The sequence below is a fragment of the Cuculus canorus genome, chromosome 1, assembly GCF_017976375.1.
Source record: "Cuculus canorus isolate bCucCan1 chromosome 1, bCucCan1.pri, whole genome shotgun sequence".
NCBI lineage: Eukaryota > Metazoa > Chordata > Aves > Cuculiformes > Cuculidae > Cuculus > Cuculus canorus.
In genome coordinates, this window is record NC_071401.1 from 104204252 (window position 1) to 104220722 (window position 16471).

Consider the following 16471-nt stretch of genomic DNA (forward strand, 5'->3'; position numbering starts at 1 on the left):
AACTCTTTAAGGACTTTGAACATTTTTATAAGTTCCATGGCAACTGCCCAGAAGAGAGGACTCGTGGAAGCAAGTTGTGTAGGGGGTATGACTTACAAGGGAGGCTTTTCACTAAGGAAATTACTCAAAGTGGTTATTTTGCTGAGTTGAGACCTTGGTTCCCACAGTATGGTTGTGATCACCTTTACCAAAGAACTGTCTTGAAATTACTCTGTTGTCACTCCTATTTCTGAGCAAATGTGTAATTGTGGAGAGCTGAACCCTTTAGTTCTTTCTGCTAAGGTGCCTTCCACTATTTTCTCAGTTAATTGAGTGAATAACAGTGGGACAATTTGTCAATCCTTGGGAAAGGACAAACAGGAAGATATTAAGGGAGTTAAATGTTTTTGATTGCCTTTGAGAAATGCAGCCAGTGTTTTTTACTGTAAAAATCTGTAAAATTCCATCTTTCACATAGCTCAGCTATCAGTTCTTGAAGATCTTTGAGATGCTGCATAGTAAGATTATTTGGAAAATAACTTCACAGTGTTCCCTTGTCTTTTGCCAAAGCTATGCCCACTATCCCTGGCAAAAGTTGATTGCTGATGCAACCCTACCTATTTCAAGAACAAAGTAGAGCACAAAAATGGTGAGAGGGGTGCTTATGCTCACTTGTCTTTTACAAATGTTTGAAGATAAGGTCAAGCTTCATTTTCTGTAATATTTTGCTGGGATTTTATAAAAGGAAAGGAATTAAATCTAAGTAATTTTAAAAAGTTACGTTTCATTAACTAGTTAAGATTCTCTGCTGTCTCTGCTGGTTTTGGTCTGTGGAGAAAATGCTACATATAACAAACCAGATATGTGAGCAGTGGTGAGCTTTTTGTTTTTTTGTTCTAGAAAGGAGACATTATAGATATAATCTGTAAAACTCCCATGGGCATATGGACAGGTATGCTGAACAACAAAGTAGGAAACTTCAAGTTCATTTACGTGGATATTATCTTGGAAGATGAAGCTGCACCCAGAAAGATAAAGCCACACAGAGGAAGCAAAAGGACCAAGCCTAAAACATTGCAAGAACTCCTGGATTGTGTCCATCTGCAGGTCAGCCAAGGCATTTCCCAGCTTTATGTGTAACTCATTTCTGTGCACTCAGATTTGCATGCCATTTACAAGCAGACATAGAAAGGCAGGTTTCAGCAGTTTTGATGTCCACAAGATAAAGCAGCTTCATGTCGTCTGTCTTTTATCTCACGCGAGTGGCTTACAGATTAGCATTTCACCACATCATATGGTCTGGCTAAGAGACTCCATGCAACAAGGCACAGTGGTGACTTGTCAAATCACCATAACCTGGTCACAGTTGTGTAGCTGAGGGTAGGAAGTGTGTGAAAATAGACACCTCAGGGGCAGGGCTGCAGTATGACTCCAGTGCCAACATTTAAAATTTGGGTTTCTTATTTCTCATGACCTTTTGGGGAGCACAGTCTTTTTACATTACAACCACGTTGTTGTGCATCTCTCCCTCTCTGCAATCCTAGTTCTTTATTGAGTATCAAAGCATAATTAGGTCATGATTTATAGGTACGATAATAATGGTTATTGCTTTGGTGCTGATATAAACAATTATTTCTCTGGAGTTTGCACGGAGTTTCTTACTGCTTTGACACACAGCTCTCATGTGTGAGACAGCATGGCTGAGAGCTCCCTCAGCTTCTCACCCTCACTTATATCGAAGGACTCCTGTGCACGCCCTACCTCAGAGCGCCCTCCTGGACACAGCATGGAAGGCACTGATGAGGTGATCCACAGAAGTCCATAAGCTTGGCAGATTAAGTCATTTCTGGCAGAGCACTGTCCTTGTCCAATTTGCTGCTGGACTCTGTTAGACAACTCAGCCACAGATTCTGGGATGTCTAAGAGGGTCCCGAGGCATCTCTGCCTCTGTCTTCTCTAGCTCTCCAGTTCTATTTTTATGCAAACTGGAGAATGGAGCCCATTTCAACCTGACAAAAAAAAAAAAAAATAAAAGAGAAATTGTACCTATCCCACTACTAAACACAGGGCTTCTTTACATGAGAGGATTTGCTTGGTGTTTTTTATTTTCAGGAATATGCCTCAACCCTCTTGCTAAACGGCTATGAAACTCTAGAGGATTTAAAGGATCTACAGGAGAGTCACCTGATTGAATTAAATATTTCAAACCCAGAAGACAGGGCAAGACTCTTATCAGCAATTGAAAATCTACAGGACTATGACAGTAAGTGGTTAAGCTTTATTAAGAGTCACCTGGAAGTTTTAATTAAAGACACGTATTTAAAGAAATAAGAATTCTCATACTGATCTGTTAAATTTTTCTTTTTAATATGAAACATGGTGTCAGAGGGTTTTCTTATTCATTCAGAGAGCAACCCACACATCTTCTACATACGTATAGGATTACTATATCAGTAACAGAAGTGATTTAAAATTTCATATTTATAAGTCTTACACTAGAGACTGGTTGCAACTATTGCTTAAGAATACCCCTATTTATGGTTGGGGACCCAACCCCCATAGAGGTTAAATGACTTCCCAAAAGTCACAAGGTCTGTGCAAGAGCAGAAAATAAACCCTCCCAGACTCTGTGCTAGTGTTTCAACCAAAACAGAGATTATTTCATATAGCAACAGTAAAAAATTTTCTTTATTTAAACAACATTCTGCAGAAGAATACGGTTTTTCCTTCCCTCATTTCATCCCACACTTTAATCCTTATCCAAATCAGTTTCTTTTGAAGAAGGTTTTGTAAGAAAAAAAACAAATCTCCATACTAATAGCTGGTTTGCATTCCTTTTTCAAAAAGAATATGACTCAAGTTCCAAATGAGCTTCCAAAAGCTGATCATACCATGTGTATAGATACATATGTATCAATCACCATTATGTTTTCTTCACTTCTTCCCCTGGGAGCAGAAAAGCTAGGATACAGTACAGAAAATACTGTTCTCATGAGATTTTGATCATATTTTCAACCTGACTTATAATTTTAAATAATTTATGTTAAATTTCTAGAAACTACAGATAAGCATCTACTTAATTAGACACTCAGCCAAAACAGGAGGATATTTTCCTCTTCATTGGTATTTGCACATACTCACCCTTATGCTGAGCAGTCATTTAATCAAATGTGCACTCTCAATTGAGAAACAACTGAAAGAAAGCAAGGGAGACCTGGAAAAGCAATGCCTTTCTAGGATATTTTAATATCAATTCTTTTCAGGTGTCCACTTTTTATCTCCTCGTAGATACATAGCTTTCCAATTCTCCCATTGGCACATCATAGTATCATAGTATAATTTGGGTTGGAAGGGAACTTGTTTTTTACTGTACGTTTGGACTTTTTGGGGACTCCATTTGTACGTGCAGTCTTTCTTGTTCTTAGTCAGCTTCCAGGAAAAGGCAAGGTACTTGCAAACCTGCTAGACAAGCATTAAAAGGGTTTTCTTTGCCCACCAGGTTCAGTAGTTCTTTCTGATCTATAGCTTTGTGAGATGACAGGATAGAAAAGGACTCTTGAAGGGCTGTCTGTGTAGAAGTAGTGATTGAAAGACTGAATCCAGGAAAAAAAAAAGGTTACATTTTCCAGTAATTGTATTGCAAGGATCTAGCTGCAAATCATCCAAAAATATGTTTCTCTAGTTTGCCCTTAAACAGAGTATATGTACTTCTTGGCAACTTTCTGCATATTTTATTGTGTATGTTTCTCTATATCAACATTTAACACATACACACAAAAAAAGAAAAATGTTAGATTTTCATTTTGTAGTTTTGCATCAGTGTGAAAACCAAAACCAAAACATAATGGTTTTAAATAGACCACGTGAGTGTCAAACTATTTTAGAATAGTGAGGGTATGGCTTACTATTTATATTCCTTGTATAACAAAAAGCATAGCAAGCAGCCTTAGACACTCAACCTTTTTAGAAGATGATAACAAGTGGGGTTTTTTTTCTGAAGATATCTTAATGCTTAATAATCTACATACACTGTGCAAGGACCAAGCCTAAAAAGGTCCTTACCTAGGCCATACACTGAAAAGTAATAAATTTACCTTAATTATCCAAATAGTATTCTTTCTAATTGGCAGCATGGGATTAAGTCACTTCACCAGGCAAAGTAGTGTTTCTGATGTTATCTGTATGGTAGTCTAATAGTTTAAATTTTTATAATGGTTCTGGAAATAATAACATTAAATCTTATAAAGTGGCCCATGCTTCAAGATCAGTGATGACACTGTAGCCTTAGATCGATAGATGAAATGAATATTTGCTTCACATCCACTGTAGATAGGTTTAGCCAATCTTTCTAGTATTGAAATTCAGTAAAAATAATATTCCCAGAATTTGTGAATACTCACAGTGACCAGATACAAGACATCTTTTTGTATCATGCCGACTATGAGCAATCAATTGAGTTCCATAAGACTCATGTATAATTTTACGTAAACCATGTATAAACACTTTTCTGGTCTGGGATATGGTCTTGAATCAGGACCAAACCAAATCCTGGCCTTGTCTGCTTGCCAAAGGTTCATAGCATTTGTTATGTGACTGGTAGTGACAGAACAGAATTTAACGACCTGTTCTAAAAAGGAAGATACTGAAGACTAAAATTGATAGAAGCTATCTGTTAAGTCGCTATAACAAAAGACAGGGAGTCAAGATGATCTTGAGGATAAGCTCATCATGAGTCTGATTTCGTCCAAATCATTTGACCTCTTTGTCCTTCTGTCAGTCCACTGGGAAAGTTGGGTTGAAAGAGCTGGGTGCTACTGTGAATGTGAATTCTGCATCCAAACTGAACTTTCCTAAGTAAAAGTATGTTTTTTTTCCCTAAATGGGCATGATTCAGTCCAGAATAAATGATTTTTTTAATTAAAATTGATTTTCTGCACTGCTTAGAAGTGAGCAGCATAATTACCCGCAGCTACAAGGTAATCTGTTCACTGGCCAAGAGTATCCTAGGTAGAAGTTCAACACTATTCCAGGTAAAAGTTCACTCTTTTCATAAGCTTTGTGAAAAAATATAGTAAGGCCACAGACCATACTCACTGTTCTAAGCCCATGTTTCTCATAGAGGTTCGCATTACATTCATGAAGCATGCGTTTGATTAATGGAGGGAGTCTCAGGTATGGTCCAGAGTGGAAATGCAAGGGTTTCTGAGTTTTTCTGACCCTGCCATTACTCAGAACAGCCAAGCATGCTGGAACATAGCCTCATTTTACTAGATTCTACTACAGAGTAATAAAACAAAATGTAATACTTCTTTAATGTGATAACTGATATTGTGAAATCTCTAGATGTCTTTACATGGCTTTTCATTCATTTTTCTTCCCTTTGCTTTTTCTTGACATTTATTGTATGCTATATTAAGTGATTTCTTCATGCTGCATACATACTTGTGACTATACAATTCATGCTGCAGAATAATTAGTTCTATATGTTACTCAACAGTTATTGAGTTTTCTAACTACAAGACCTACAGCAATAGTTTCCATATTATGTGCTTCTTAAAGCCATCCAAAATGTAGGATTTCTGGCAGTGAGATTTTTTTCATCTCACATTTGATTTAGACCTGAATTATTTTGAAAGGAAAAAATGTACCCATCTCACACCAGGAATTTAAAAGTACGTTTTATTTTGGAACTATTACCACATAGTGTTTTTTAATCTGGTTTGTCTTCCTAATAGTGCACTATCTCCTTTTTACCTTTCCTGGGAATCCAGGCCCACCATCTTCAGGTACTGCACATAGCAAGGCTATCCTAGAACTGCAAGGTCTTGTAAGCTCCTCATGACCTTCCCCAGCCCCCTAGATCTCTTTTTAGATTTTCTATAAGCCTATCAGACCTATATATTTGGGAAAAAATGACTGGTTTCCATGAATTTATGTCTGGGGAGGAAAAAAAAAAAAGCTCTTTTTCATAAAGTATTTCTTAATAGCTTTCCATTCTTCTCCCAGATGGCTTCTAGACAGGAGATGGATGTCTGTGATTTTGTAGGATGCTATTTTTAAAGTGAAGCAGTTGCTGGATGGTTAATGAATAAAGTAATAAAAGAAGTTTGGAACTTTTTTCCTTGACTGTTTCCACAGACAGTTTTTTGTGTGTGTAAAATGGCCTTGATTCTCTTCTCACTTAGATGATGCAAGAGGTTCATTCCTGAAGTCCAGTGAATTACATCAGTCTGAACCTATTCTGAGTTAAAGAAGAGCTAGACTTCATTTGCTATGTCCCTACAATTCATTATGTAGATAAAATAAGGTACATATGTGTGATTTGAGGGATAATGTTTCATGCCTATTTCCCTAAAGCCACTTGCTTATTTTATTTTTCATATTTAAGTTGCCAGATCACACTCTAAATTCCACTGCCAGTACCAGATAAGGTTTGTTTCTTAGTTCTTGTACTTGGACAGCAAGATACTAGATAGACAGCTGAGGACACGACTTTCCATTCTCACTTGCATTCCTTGCATAAGAACGTAGCACCAAGAGTATGATTTTCCACTGGGAAGTCCCTTTGAGTATGTGGGATCATATTAAGGTCAAATAGTGCTTAAAGACAATCTCCCCTTCTGTACTGTGATAGCAGCAACTCATTGACCTGGGCATAACATTTCAATATTTCCCAAGGAAGTTCATCCTTGCATAAGAAATATTATGTTTTCACCTTTTTTTCAGGCACATCTGTTTGCTTCCAGATTTTAGAGGGAAAAAAAAAAGCTTCTCATTTATGTTTTCACCATAGACTCTCCTCTCAAATCGGTTCAATATCCCTCACAGAAAAGTTACGCCACTGATTTCAGTGAACGCAATTTCTAAAAATGCATGTCTGTAAACATCCACAAAAGGTTCAGTCCTTTGAGTCCCCAAAGTACTGCATGTGTATACAGACCCACTTTTCAAGTAGTATCACCATTTACTGCTTCAAAATGATCCTTTCTGAGTCTGATGTTTTGTGAGCTTTCATTTCATTTTAACACTTAGGTAATCTGACTGGTACAGGCACCGCAGGTTAATACATGACCTTCATCCATACCTAGGAGGTCTGACATCAGCCTTGAAGACACACTTTGTTCTACTTAGCTATTGCACTGCACTACTCAGTTAGTTGCTGCTGCACCTTCCAGAAAGGCACGTAACCGACTCAGCTCAAAGCATCCTACCCCTATCCCTGTTCTTCTTGTAAAAATGCATGAAGGCAAAGTCTCAGAGGGCACAGTCATGAAGTTGAGCTTTCTGCTGGGCGATCTTTTTCACCCGAGACAGAATCCCGGCCTCCGGCCAATCATCTGGTTTAAACTGCATGGGAGTCAGCGTGACTTCAGAACGTTCTTGAGCTGTATTGCCTTAAACCTAAGCTTAAAGGGCCTTCCTAATAAGGACTTTAAACTCATTAAAAAAGGAAAAAAAGCTGGTGAAGGAAAAAAAGGGCATGTCACGCACATCTATGTCACTGAACAACAAATATTCGTACAAAGATCTAAATAGCAAGGAAGATAAGTGTGCATCATATGTCTATTACCAAGACTAAAGGCCTCACATTTTTTTCAGAAGTCTGAATATAATCCTACAACCTAAAGTAGTACTAGAATATTTGTGTCAAAATGATGCATATCTTGGACTCTTCCGGCCATATCATAGACGACAGTGACGGAAAGCTATTTATCTTACATGAAACCGCTCTACTGTAGAGAAATGATAGGACTTCTATTTGTTGATAAGATAGTTATTTCTGATGATTCTGCAACATTTAATGGCAGTTTAATTTTATCAATTCCCATTTCCTTTGCACTGTATCTTTCTTCTGATGTCCAAAAGATTAAGACTGCAAATTTACCTTTACTAACGTGGAACTTGAACATGCACGTGTTAGAGGAAGGAATTAAGTAGAACTGAATGTAAGAGCTATACCTAAGAAGAAAATAAAGAAAAAAAAAAGTGTGGTTTCTTTTCTCATGAAGCAATACCAAAATCTGTAAGTTATGTATGTTTATAATATGCGGTATCCTGTTTGAGTGATTGAGTAATTACTACATGCTATTTAAAGCTGCTTTAAAGAGACACAAAAAAGGGGAGGGCTTAGGTTTGCTTTCAGTATTTTGTTCAGAAAAGTGCAGAGGTTCTTCAACATTTTTTGCTCAAAATGAATAGCATTTTCACTGTCTCAAACACACGAACATTTTTGCTTTTCAGTCTTTTGCGTAAATAACTCTTCAACTGTTATGGGAAGAGACAGAAGTTTTACATTTCTGTAAGTTTTCTAAATAGAAATTTCTTATTCTCCTAACTAATCTAAATTCAGATTTTAAAACATCTCAGTTCCAGGCTTGTTTGGGTCTTTTTCCCTGACATACACAAGGGAAAGACATTGCTATAAAAAATTTTAGGATCTGTTTTTCACATAGTAACTACTCAGATTATCATAACCAGTTAGAGGGCACTAATACACCGACTGAAACTGTAGTTGCATTTTAATGAACTAGTTACTTGGTCTTTCTTCCATTGTAAAAGAAATAAAATGGATGAAGGTTCCTCTTTGACCTTGAAAATATAAACAGGATTAACGCTTTCTAGGTCAGTGCTTGCCAGGGCAGCAGATGATGCTAGAGAAGCTGATAGAAGTCCCAGCATTAGGCTGCTGAAGGGATTAGAGCGGAGGGCAGGGGAGCCCTGCCTGCAGCCACACAGGAGGACTTCAGCCAACCACTGCCTGAGGTCTGCCAGCCCACAGTTACCAAGACCTGGGTCATCTTGGTGCCAGTGGGATGGGTGTGAGGAGCTAATGACACGGTTTAGACAAGGCTTTATTGGGGCATCTGCTGTCATTTTTGCCAAACTACTTCTGTTGCTGCTAATAGCAGCAGTAATGCCTTCACTGGTGTAATGCCTTTTGTAATTCCTTCCTGACTTAAATCAGAAATCAATCGGACCCTATGTGATCAAATATTTTCCCTGCAAAGAGAGATAACATTTGACATGACAAACTATGTATTGTAAAGTGAGAAGGAGATCAAACAGCTACAGATATCAATTAAATCTGATGAAAGGTATACTCTTTCATGCAAAGACAATTAACCACTACTTTATTTGGGAACAAGGTGGGAATTCTATTCCTTGGAAAGCATTTAAAGTGATCCAAAATCTTTTTTTTTTTTCTTAAATACATACTATTATGCCTATAACCTATTGATGCAAAATATGATAAAGTTGAGATGTTGGATTCTTTTCTTCAAATTCAGATTAGTTTATTAATTTAATTAGTCAACTGAAAATTAGAAAATACTAAACAGAATTAATTGATCCAAACAAATCTACAAGACTTCTGTTAGGACCTAGAAATATTTATCAATATATGAAAAAGCCTTGTGAAATATTCATGCAGATCTCATGTCATGAAGAAAGGTCCTGACTCTCCTGCTGATGCATTGCAATATTTTCAGCATGAAACATTTCAATTTTTTATTTTTAATTCATTCTTTATTACACAATGTAACACAAGATTATTTAAAAAAAAAAAAGTAAAATTTTAAATCTTTCCCATATTGCCAAAACTTATAATTTCCAACAATAGATGCAAATGGTAGTAGAAATTTTCCTTGTGGAAGTTTTATAGTTGTAGGATTCTATCCTAGAGCTAAAATACATTAAGATAAAATTCTTCATGTATTAGGACTTCTATTCTGCCTCTACTTGAACCAAGACAGCTTAAATCTGATTCAAGATTCAAAGCTAACTATTTAACCATGGAGTAACAAGCCAAGTGAAATAAGGGAACTTTCTTTGCAAAAGGAAAAAGCTACCATTTTTCTGAAGGGCTAAAATGTAGGGTAAACCCATCTGTGAGATGTGTTTCTTATAATTTGTTCAGAAAGCAAGACAGTTTGAAGTAAAAATACAGTTACAGAAGGGCAATAAAGAAAAATAAAAGTATGAAGGGGAAAGATTTTATATTTTATACCTTGTTTTCTGAACAAATTCACTGTGAGTAATCATCATGTATTTCACAGCCAGAAAATATGAACATGAACTTTAATCACAAGATATATTATATTCATTATATATTGTCTGCAAGGCACCAGCTTGTTGAGCTTTTTTGGAGAGATCTGTCAATACTCTCCCTGAATAGCAGCTTTATGAATTTGAATAGACTGGTCATACAGCAGCTAAACAAGGACAAGTTATTCACAAGTTAATTTACTTCTACTTAGTTTTGGTACAGTGTTCAAAACCACGCAACAGGAGTTAGGCATCTTAACTTCCCCTTAACTTAGGAAGTTTCCATTAGCCACCCACTCCCATTGAAAGGTTCAGTGCTTTAGAAAACACAGCACATTGTGTTTCTCTATGCAGGGCACAGAGTAGGTAAAATGGTGGGGGTTACACTCAGAAGACACAACCTCTATAATGCAGCGTGTTATAAAGAAGGTGCAGGAGGCTTCATGATGGATTGCATGAGCAGGCTCTGGAATACGTGAGTGTGGGAGGGGAAAAGCTGGCAACTGTATTATGGGCATGGTGACTCTTGCGCTTGTAGACAGAATAAAGGGCCTCAGTCTAAAGGATGAGACCATAGTTTTCAGCATTCATCTCTGAGCAACATACTGCAGGATCAAAGCGAACCTCAATGGCAACATAGACATTGTTATACTCATGTAAGGATAATTTTAGGTCTTTGATGCGGAGGTTTCTGTTTCTGATAGACAAAAGATATTGATCTAGTCACTTGTATATTACCAAGTCTGTTTCTATAGTGTTCAAGATCAATCATGTTGCTGTCTCAAACTCTTTCCCAGGATACTTATTTTGACATTTTTTTTCCCTTCCTTTCTTTTTTTCTCCTTTCCAGTTGAACAACAGCAGAAAAGTGAAGATGGCCAAGAGAAGCAGAGCTTAAGCCCTCACCACGGGTTTAACAAATCACAGTTAAATGACTGTCCAAGAGATTCTGGCTGTTACACCTCATCAGAAAATTCAGATAACGGTAAAGAAGAAGCAGACTCAGAAACCCTGTCCGACATGGTGCAGTCAATAGCAATCAGTGAGTGAAACTGATTCAGTCCTGCTGCTTTTGCAGATTTTCAGAAAAGACAACCAGATTTGCTGGTACGATGTCACAGAAGCAGAGTGCAAAATATTCTGAAGACTGAAAATCTGCTCCTGTCTGATGTAAAATGTTTAATATGTGGACACTTGATTGCTAAATGTTAGCTGATAGTAAAAATATCTCATGCTTTTCTTTTCAACGAATTCACAGATATTTTGCTGAAAAAAGTTTATACATATGTATTTATAAATATTTGTACAGCAAATGCATTTTCTATAATAATAGAGAATTGTTTTAGGTAGTGGTACGTAATCTGGACATGTTCATTTCTGGAACTGTCAAAAATGTAAATATCTTACATATTTATTTTAAAAATATAAGGATTAACCACACTGTCTCTATTTTCAGATGTGTTTTGCTGGTATTTGTACAGAACGTAATTTCATTGATATATCATCATAATAAAAAGATGGGTACATTCACATCTTACTTGAAAAGTACCAAGCTAATTCTCTTTAATATTAATGGTGTTCCACACCCTTGTTCTCCAAACCAGGATCCAAAGTAGACTCTCATCCCTTACACTTTATCCTGGAGGTACAAAAGAGCTGTAGTGTGTATCTGAATCAAGCTCTCTATATCCATTATCTTTTAGAGAACGTAGCCATCTGAATGGCTTATGCACTGGCAGCTTCTTTATTGTTATTTTCACAACTGTTCTCATTCTTCCCAAGCATTATAAAGAGAATGCAAGCTTGGAGAAAAAAAAAAAAAAAAAAATATCAGTATCAATGCTATACTTTTATGATCATATTTTGTAAAGCTCTTGCCTTTTGTGCGTGGTGTGGTTTGTTAATACAGTATCTGTTTGTTTACAACACTCAAGTTAATATGGTTATTGTGCACCATTGTCTTTCATATGAGATTTTATTGTCATTTCCCAGTATATTTTGCACTTGAATACACATTTTAACTGCCTATCTTCTTTTAGAGTACTTCCTTCAAAAATAAACAGAATTATGAGTTTGAGTCCTTCATAAGTTACTTGATTTTTAATGTGGTCATTACATTTCAAAGACTTCTCTGTTCTAAGACTAATACAGTAAATGGCAATTCCACTGAGCGTTTTTAACATGCATAATAATCTCTGTATCAAATCAATAGAGAAACTTTTTGATCACCAATTAGTCACAGGATTTTAATAATTTAAGGCATTTTGTATTCATGTTAAAAAGTTTCCATGTACTGCTGACAAATTAAAAGAAAAATCACCTTCAGAGGAGATGAAGCGTAGAAAGTTCTACCCCAAAAAGAGTATTTCTGAAGAAACTATGAACAAATGGAAATCCTTTCTCCATTCTTTTTTTCCCTAATGGAAATGCTTTTTGTAGTTTTCGTGACCCCTTAAATGGCTACTGCTGTCAGACTCATATGATTTGCTTTGAAGGCTATAGTGTAAACATGGCAATTTTACAAAATCACATTAACTACATTGCAAAGTTTTGGAGTAAATAAACTCTGTTTAGAAAAATAAACAAGAATAGAAGTTCATAAGATTTGTTTCTGGTTTTAACTTACTTTTACGCTGGCAACAATCATCATCATTTAGCAGCAATAACTTGTATTGTCTAGCATGGTGGGAATGCAGAATCCCTGGAAGAGATGAAGTACAAGAGAGCTTGTGTCAAACAGCTATATTTGTCTCTTAACGCTCTTCCCACCAGTATTGTGTTTTGACACACAGTACTGACTTTACTTAATATGACTTTAATAACTTTTTCTCAAACTATGTTGTTGGATTGGCTTCTGTCTTCTCATCCTAGAGCAGGACTAAAGTTGGCTGAATTCCTCTAAGAGAGGCTTATCTTTTGGCTTATGTGGCAGTGGCACTTAGTCTTCATTTTGCTCCTATCTAAACATCTATGAAACTGCTGAACTTGTAAATATATCTTGAGGTAAGCTTAAATATGATTATGACTGTCACAAAAGAGCTAAGTTAGCTGGGTCAAGGACTAACAACCTCAGTGACAAGAGATGTGCTGTGATACAAATACTATGAGAAATGTATGCAAATGAAAATAGGCTTCCTTAACTCGTTACAGTGAGACAGGCAAGGCTTTCAACAGCACAAAATACCAAACAGCTGCTATTATTTTACAGGAACCAAACTCTGGGTAACTTAGGCTGATGCCAAGAGGATAAACATGTAAGGTTAATTAGTGGGTAACCATGGGCATGAGCCCATGGTTTAATCACTCCTGTCTCTAATCAGTAAGGCTTTGTCCAAAGTGCTTCTTGTTCTGAAAAATGTGTCAACTGAAAGCTTGTTCAAGACATTTGTAAGTCTCTATGAAGGCAGAGCAGATAAGATCTCAAACTGAGAAACTTCCGTTCCCTCGAGCTATTCTGAGAAAAAGAATGAGGAAATTTCATACCACAAAGATTAAAAAAAATATATGTTTCCTACAAGAAGCATACACAACCTTCTTTGGTCTCTCATTGCTCTTGTTAATCACTCTGATTGTGGATTAAATCATTTGTGATAGCAGAAACAGTTCTCTGACCAGCTTTAGTGCTGGATAATCTGAATAAAAGATTATTCTAGAAAATGTTGGAGAAAGTCAGGTGGAGAACTGAGCTACTTTAAAATGTCCTAGAGACAGGGAAGAGAAGAAAGCAGCAGAGGCTTTGCTCCTCTCTGTCACTTGCTCAACGGTGCCAAGCCCCTTTTCATTTTTACTAACCTCCCTCTACAATTAAGGAGGGAGGTTTGTAAGTCTCTTACTTGGAGATAACTGAGAGTCCACAGCTCCCTGTGCTTATAAAGCGTACAAAACAATGCAAACCAGTCAGTAATAATAGATGCAAAGCTAACAGGGCTAGCCATACCAGCCTTTAGCCAGTGGGGATTTCCCTTGCCGCAGAGGGCTGGTGCAGGTGCAGCAGAGTTCCCCATGGGGTTGTGGTATTGGGCTGGCTGTTGGCACGTGGACTGCCACTTGCCCACAGCAGAAATCCAATAACTCAGAAAGGCTTAGATGACCCATAGAAAAATTCAGGTTGTGACAGGTGCCTTCATGCCCAGGGAGGAACCACCTCTGGTTAAAGTTAACATCACTTTTCCTGGTGTTGTCTCATGCTCAGCCACGTTTTGACTGCTGTTCACATCTGCCATCAAGGTAAGCGAGGGCTGCTCCGCCATAAAAAAGGGCAGCAGCTCAACAGATCACAGCCCTGCAATCCACATAGATTAGCCTGCAGATCCCAGGGGTCAGCACCCTGCTCTCCAGGGTTTGTAACAGAACTTCTAAGCGCCAGTGGGCATAAATGCATCAACATGCTAGTAACACGGAGGGATTTGCATTCATTTTGCTAGAGTACAAATGAACACATGAAGCATAAGGCAGAACGTGAGCATACCTATGGAAATTTTGGAGGAGACTGATCTCTGAGGGACTTGGCCAATTACCGGCTGCCAGCTGGATTTTGCAGTGGTCATGCAAGTCTCCAAGCCCAGCAGTTCAGTCAATTTTCTACTCGCCTTACTGCCCAGTTATCTGTCCCATACTTCACTATTCCTAGCACTGAGTGGCCAGTCTCTCCTGTGATGTGAGGAAGCCCACAGCTCACTAGCTATGATATAAAAGAGGCTTTTATACCATAGCACTTGCTCCCAGGCAGTGGCAATTAAAATAATTTCTGCATTGCCAGGGAATCTGCATCACAATAGTGAAGCCACGACAAAAGAAGTCTAGTGCAGAAAGCACAAGGCAATACTGAAAGAACTAAAAAAAGGATACCTCAAGTACTGTGAAACAGACAGGCCAGATTCTAGATGTTAATTTGTTCACAGGATGAGTACAACCTGCCTCTTTTCCTGAAAATCAGCTGTTCCATTGAGTCAAGGTCAACACAGTTCCTTTTGCCCACATATACCCACACATGTACACACAAAAGTCTGTGATGTCAACAGTTAAAGGAAGATATACCATCGACTCTTTCAGCACTCTGGGTCACATAGGCAGCTTGTTGTCTGTCCTAAGACAGCCTCAATGACAGTTTTGCAACTGAGTCACAGGTCAGCGTAGATGGCTGAGCCTTCTTTCATGCCAGAGTGAAATAGTTCCCTAATGTCTGGAAACTCTCTGCCTCTTTTTCACAGCTCGAAACTGAGGGTTTGGGTTATGTTAGCCACTGAAGAGGTCATGTCCATCATGCTCTGATGTCTGCTGACTGTGTATGTTGTACTACTGCTTTATGCAATGAGGCCGTTTGGTCAGTTCCAGGAATATGATACGTAGGATGGTATAAGCACCTTCTTGTGGTCTAAGATGTTCACTTGCATCCCTGATCTTTTGTTCCTGGTAGGCAACAAGCAGATTTTCCCATACGACTTAGAGGAAAACGAGGAAAAGACTAGAATATGGCTACACAGAGTATTCAGTCTGTGTGTCTTCAGTGTCTGTCTTACCTGATGAACCTATCAGCCTGTAGCTTCTTATCTGCCTCTAAAGTCCTGAGGACTGACCAGATAGGTGGCACTAGGCAGTAATTCTGCAAAGCTGTATGTATTACCAGGCTCTAGAAGAAGGGCTTGTCTGTTCACTGGAAGACCAACAAAAGCAGTGTAAAACCTTCTAATTCCCTGTCTAGGAAAGACCAAGAATTGCCACTACAAGCACATGGCAAAAGGGACTAGGAGATAGTAATACATTGAGGGAAACAGAGATGTTAAATCTACATTCATATCATGTATGCATAACAACGCTCATTGCAATGAAGCTGAATTTCTTGGGAAATATGTATTCTCTCAAAGGAGGAAACATGTAGGAGGAGGCCCATGATAGACTAGAAGAATCTGAGATGGTCATTTTATTTTTTGCGTCTAGGCAGAATTTGGCCTGATGTGTCTAGCAATCTCTGCTAGGCATGAGATCTGCCTGGTGACATCAAAAGCACAGAAAATCTGCCTGTGCTGAGAAGTCATGTACAAATGAGGGACAAGGGGGCTGGAGTGCAAGTGGTGCTCTTAAAAGTTCACAAACCTTGCCTGCTTAATTTAAAACTGGCCAGTGTCCCACAATGTGTGTGTTAACTGGGTAAATCCCACCAGTCCTGACTTCCTAAGACCCATGCCCCCTGTCAACCAATTACATTAATGCACCCCTAGACACTGGTGCTCTGATGTGGGGCTGTGGTGAACCCTGGGCTTTCTCAAATGATCTACATTCAGAGATCTCAGATTTCAAAGTTTTGATTCTCCATAGCTTCTCTATGTTCACACCGACAGAGGGTTAGATGCACCCTTACTTCTGTCCTATTACTTTCCCATTATAAAAGCTGCACAACCCACATCTTTTTTAGAATAGCTGTCTCCCTTCCACAGCCACGTTTTCTGGA

At 38.0% G+C, this 16471-nt stretch overlaps 1 protein-coding gene across 3 annotated transcripts in view; it reads left to right on the top strand.

The window, feature by feature from the left end:
- LOC104061591 (SAM domain-containing protein SAMSN-1) overlaps positions 1-12706 on the top strand; it is a 54974-nt gene extending 42268 nt beyond the window's left edge. The window contains exons 7-9 of one of the 3 annotated variants that reach the window (XM_054071890.1): positions 880-1086; positions 2092-2242; positions 10874-12706. In XM_054071890.1, coding sequence (XP_053927865.1) covers positions 880-1086; positions 2092-2242; positions 10874-11073 — 558 coding nt within the window. In that variant the 3' untranslated portion in view covers positions 11074-12706. The remainder of the gene's footprint in view (positions 1-879; positions 1087-2091; positions 2243-10873) is intronic. The other 2 variants (XM_054071899.1, XM_009563544.2) reach the window with 2 other exon arrangements.
- The last annotated feature ends 3765 nt before the right edge of the window (positions 12707-16471 follow it).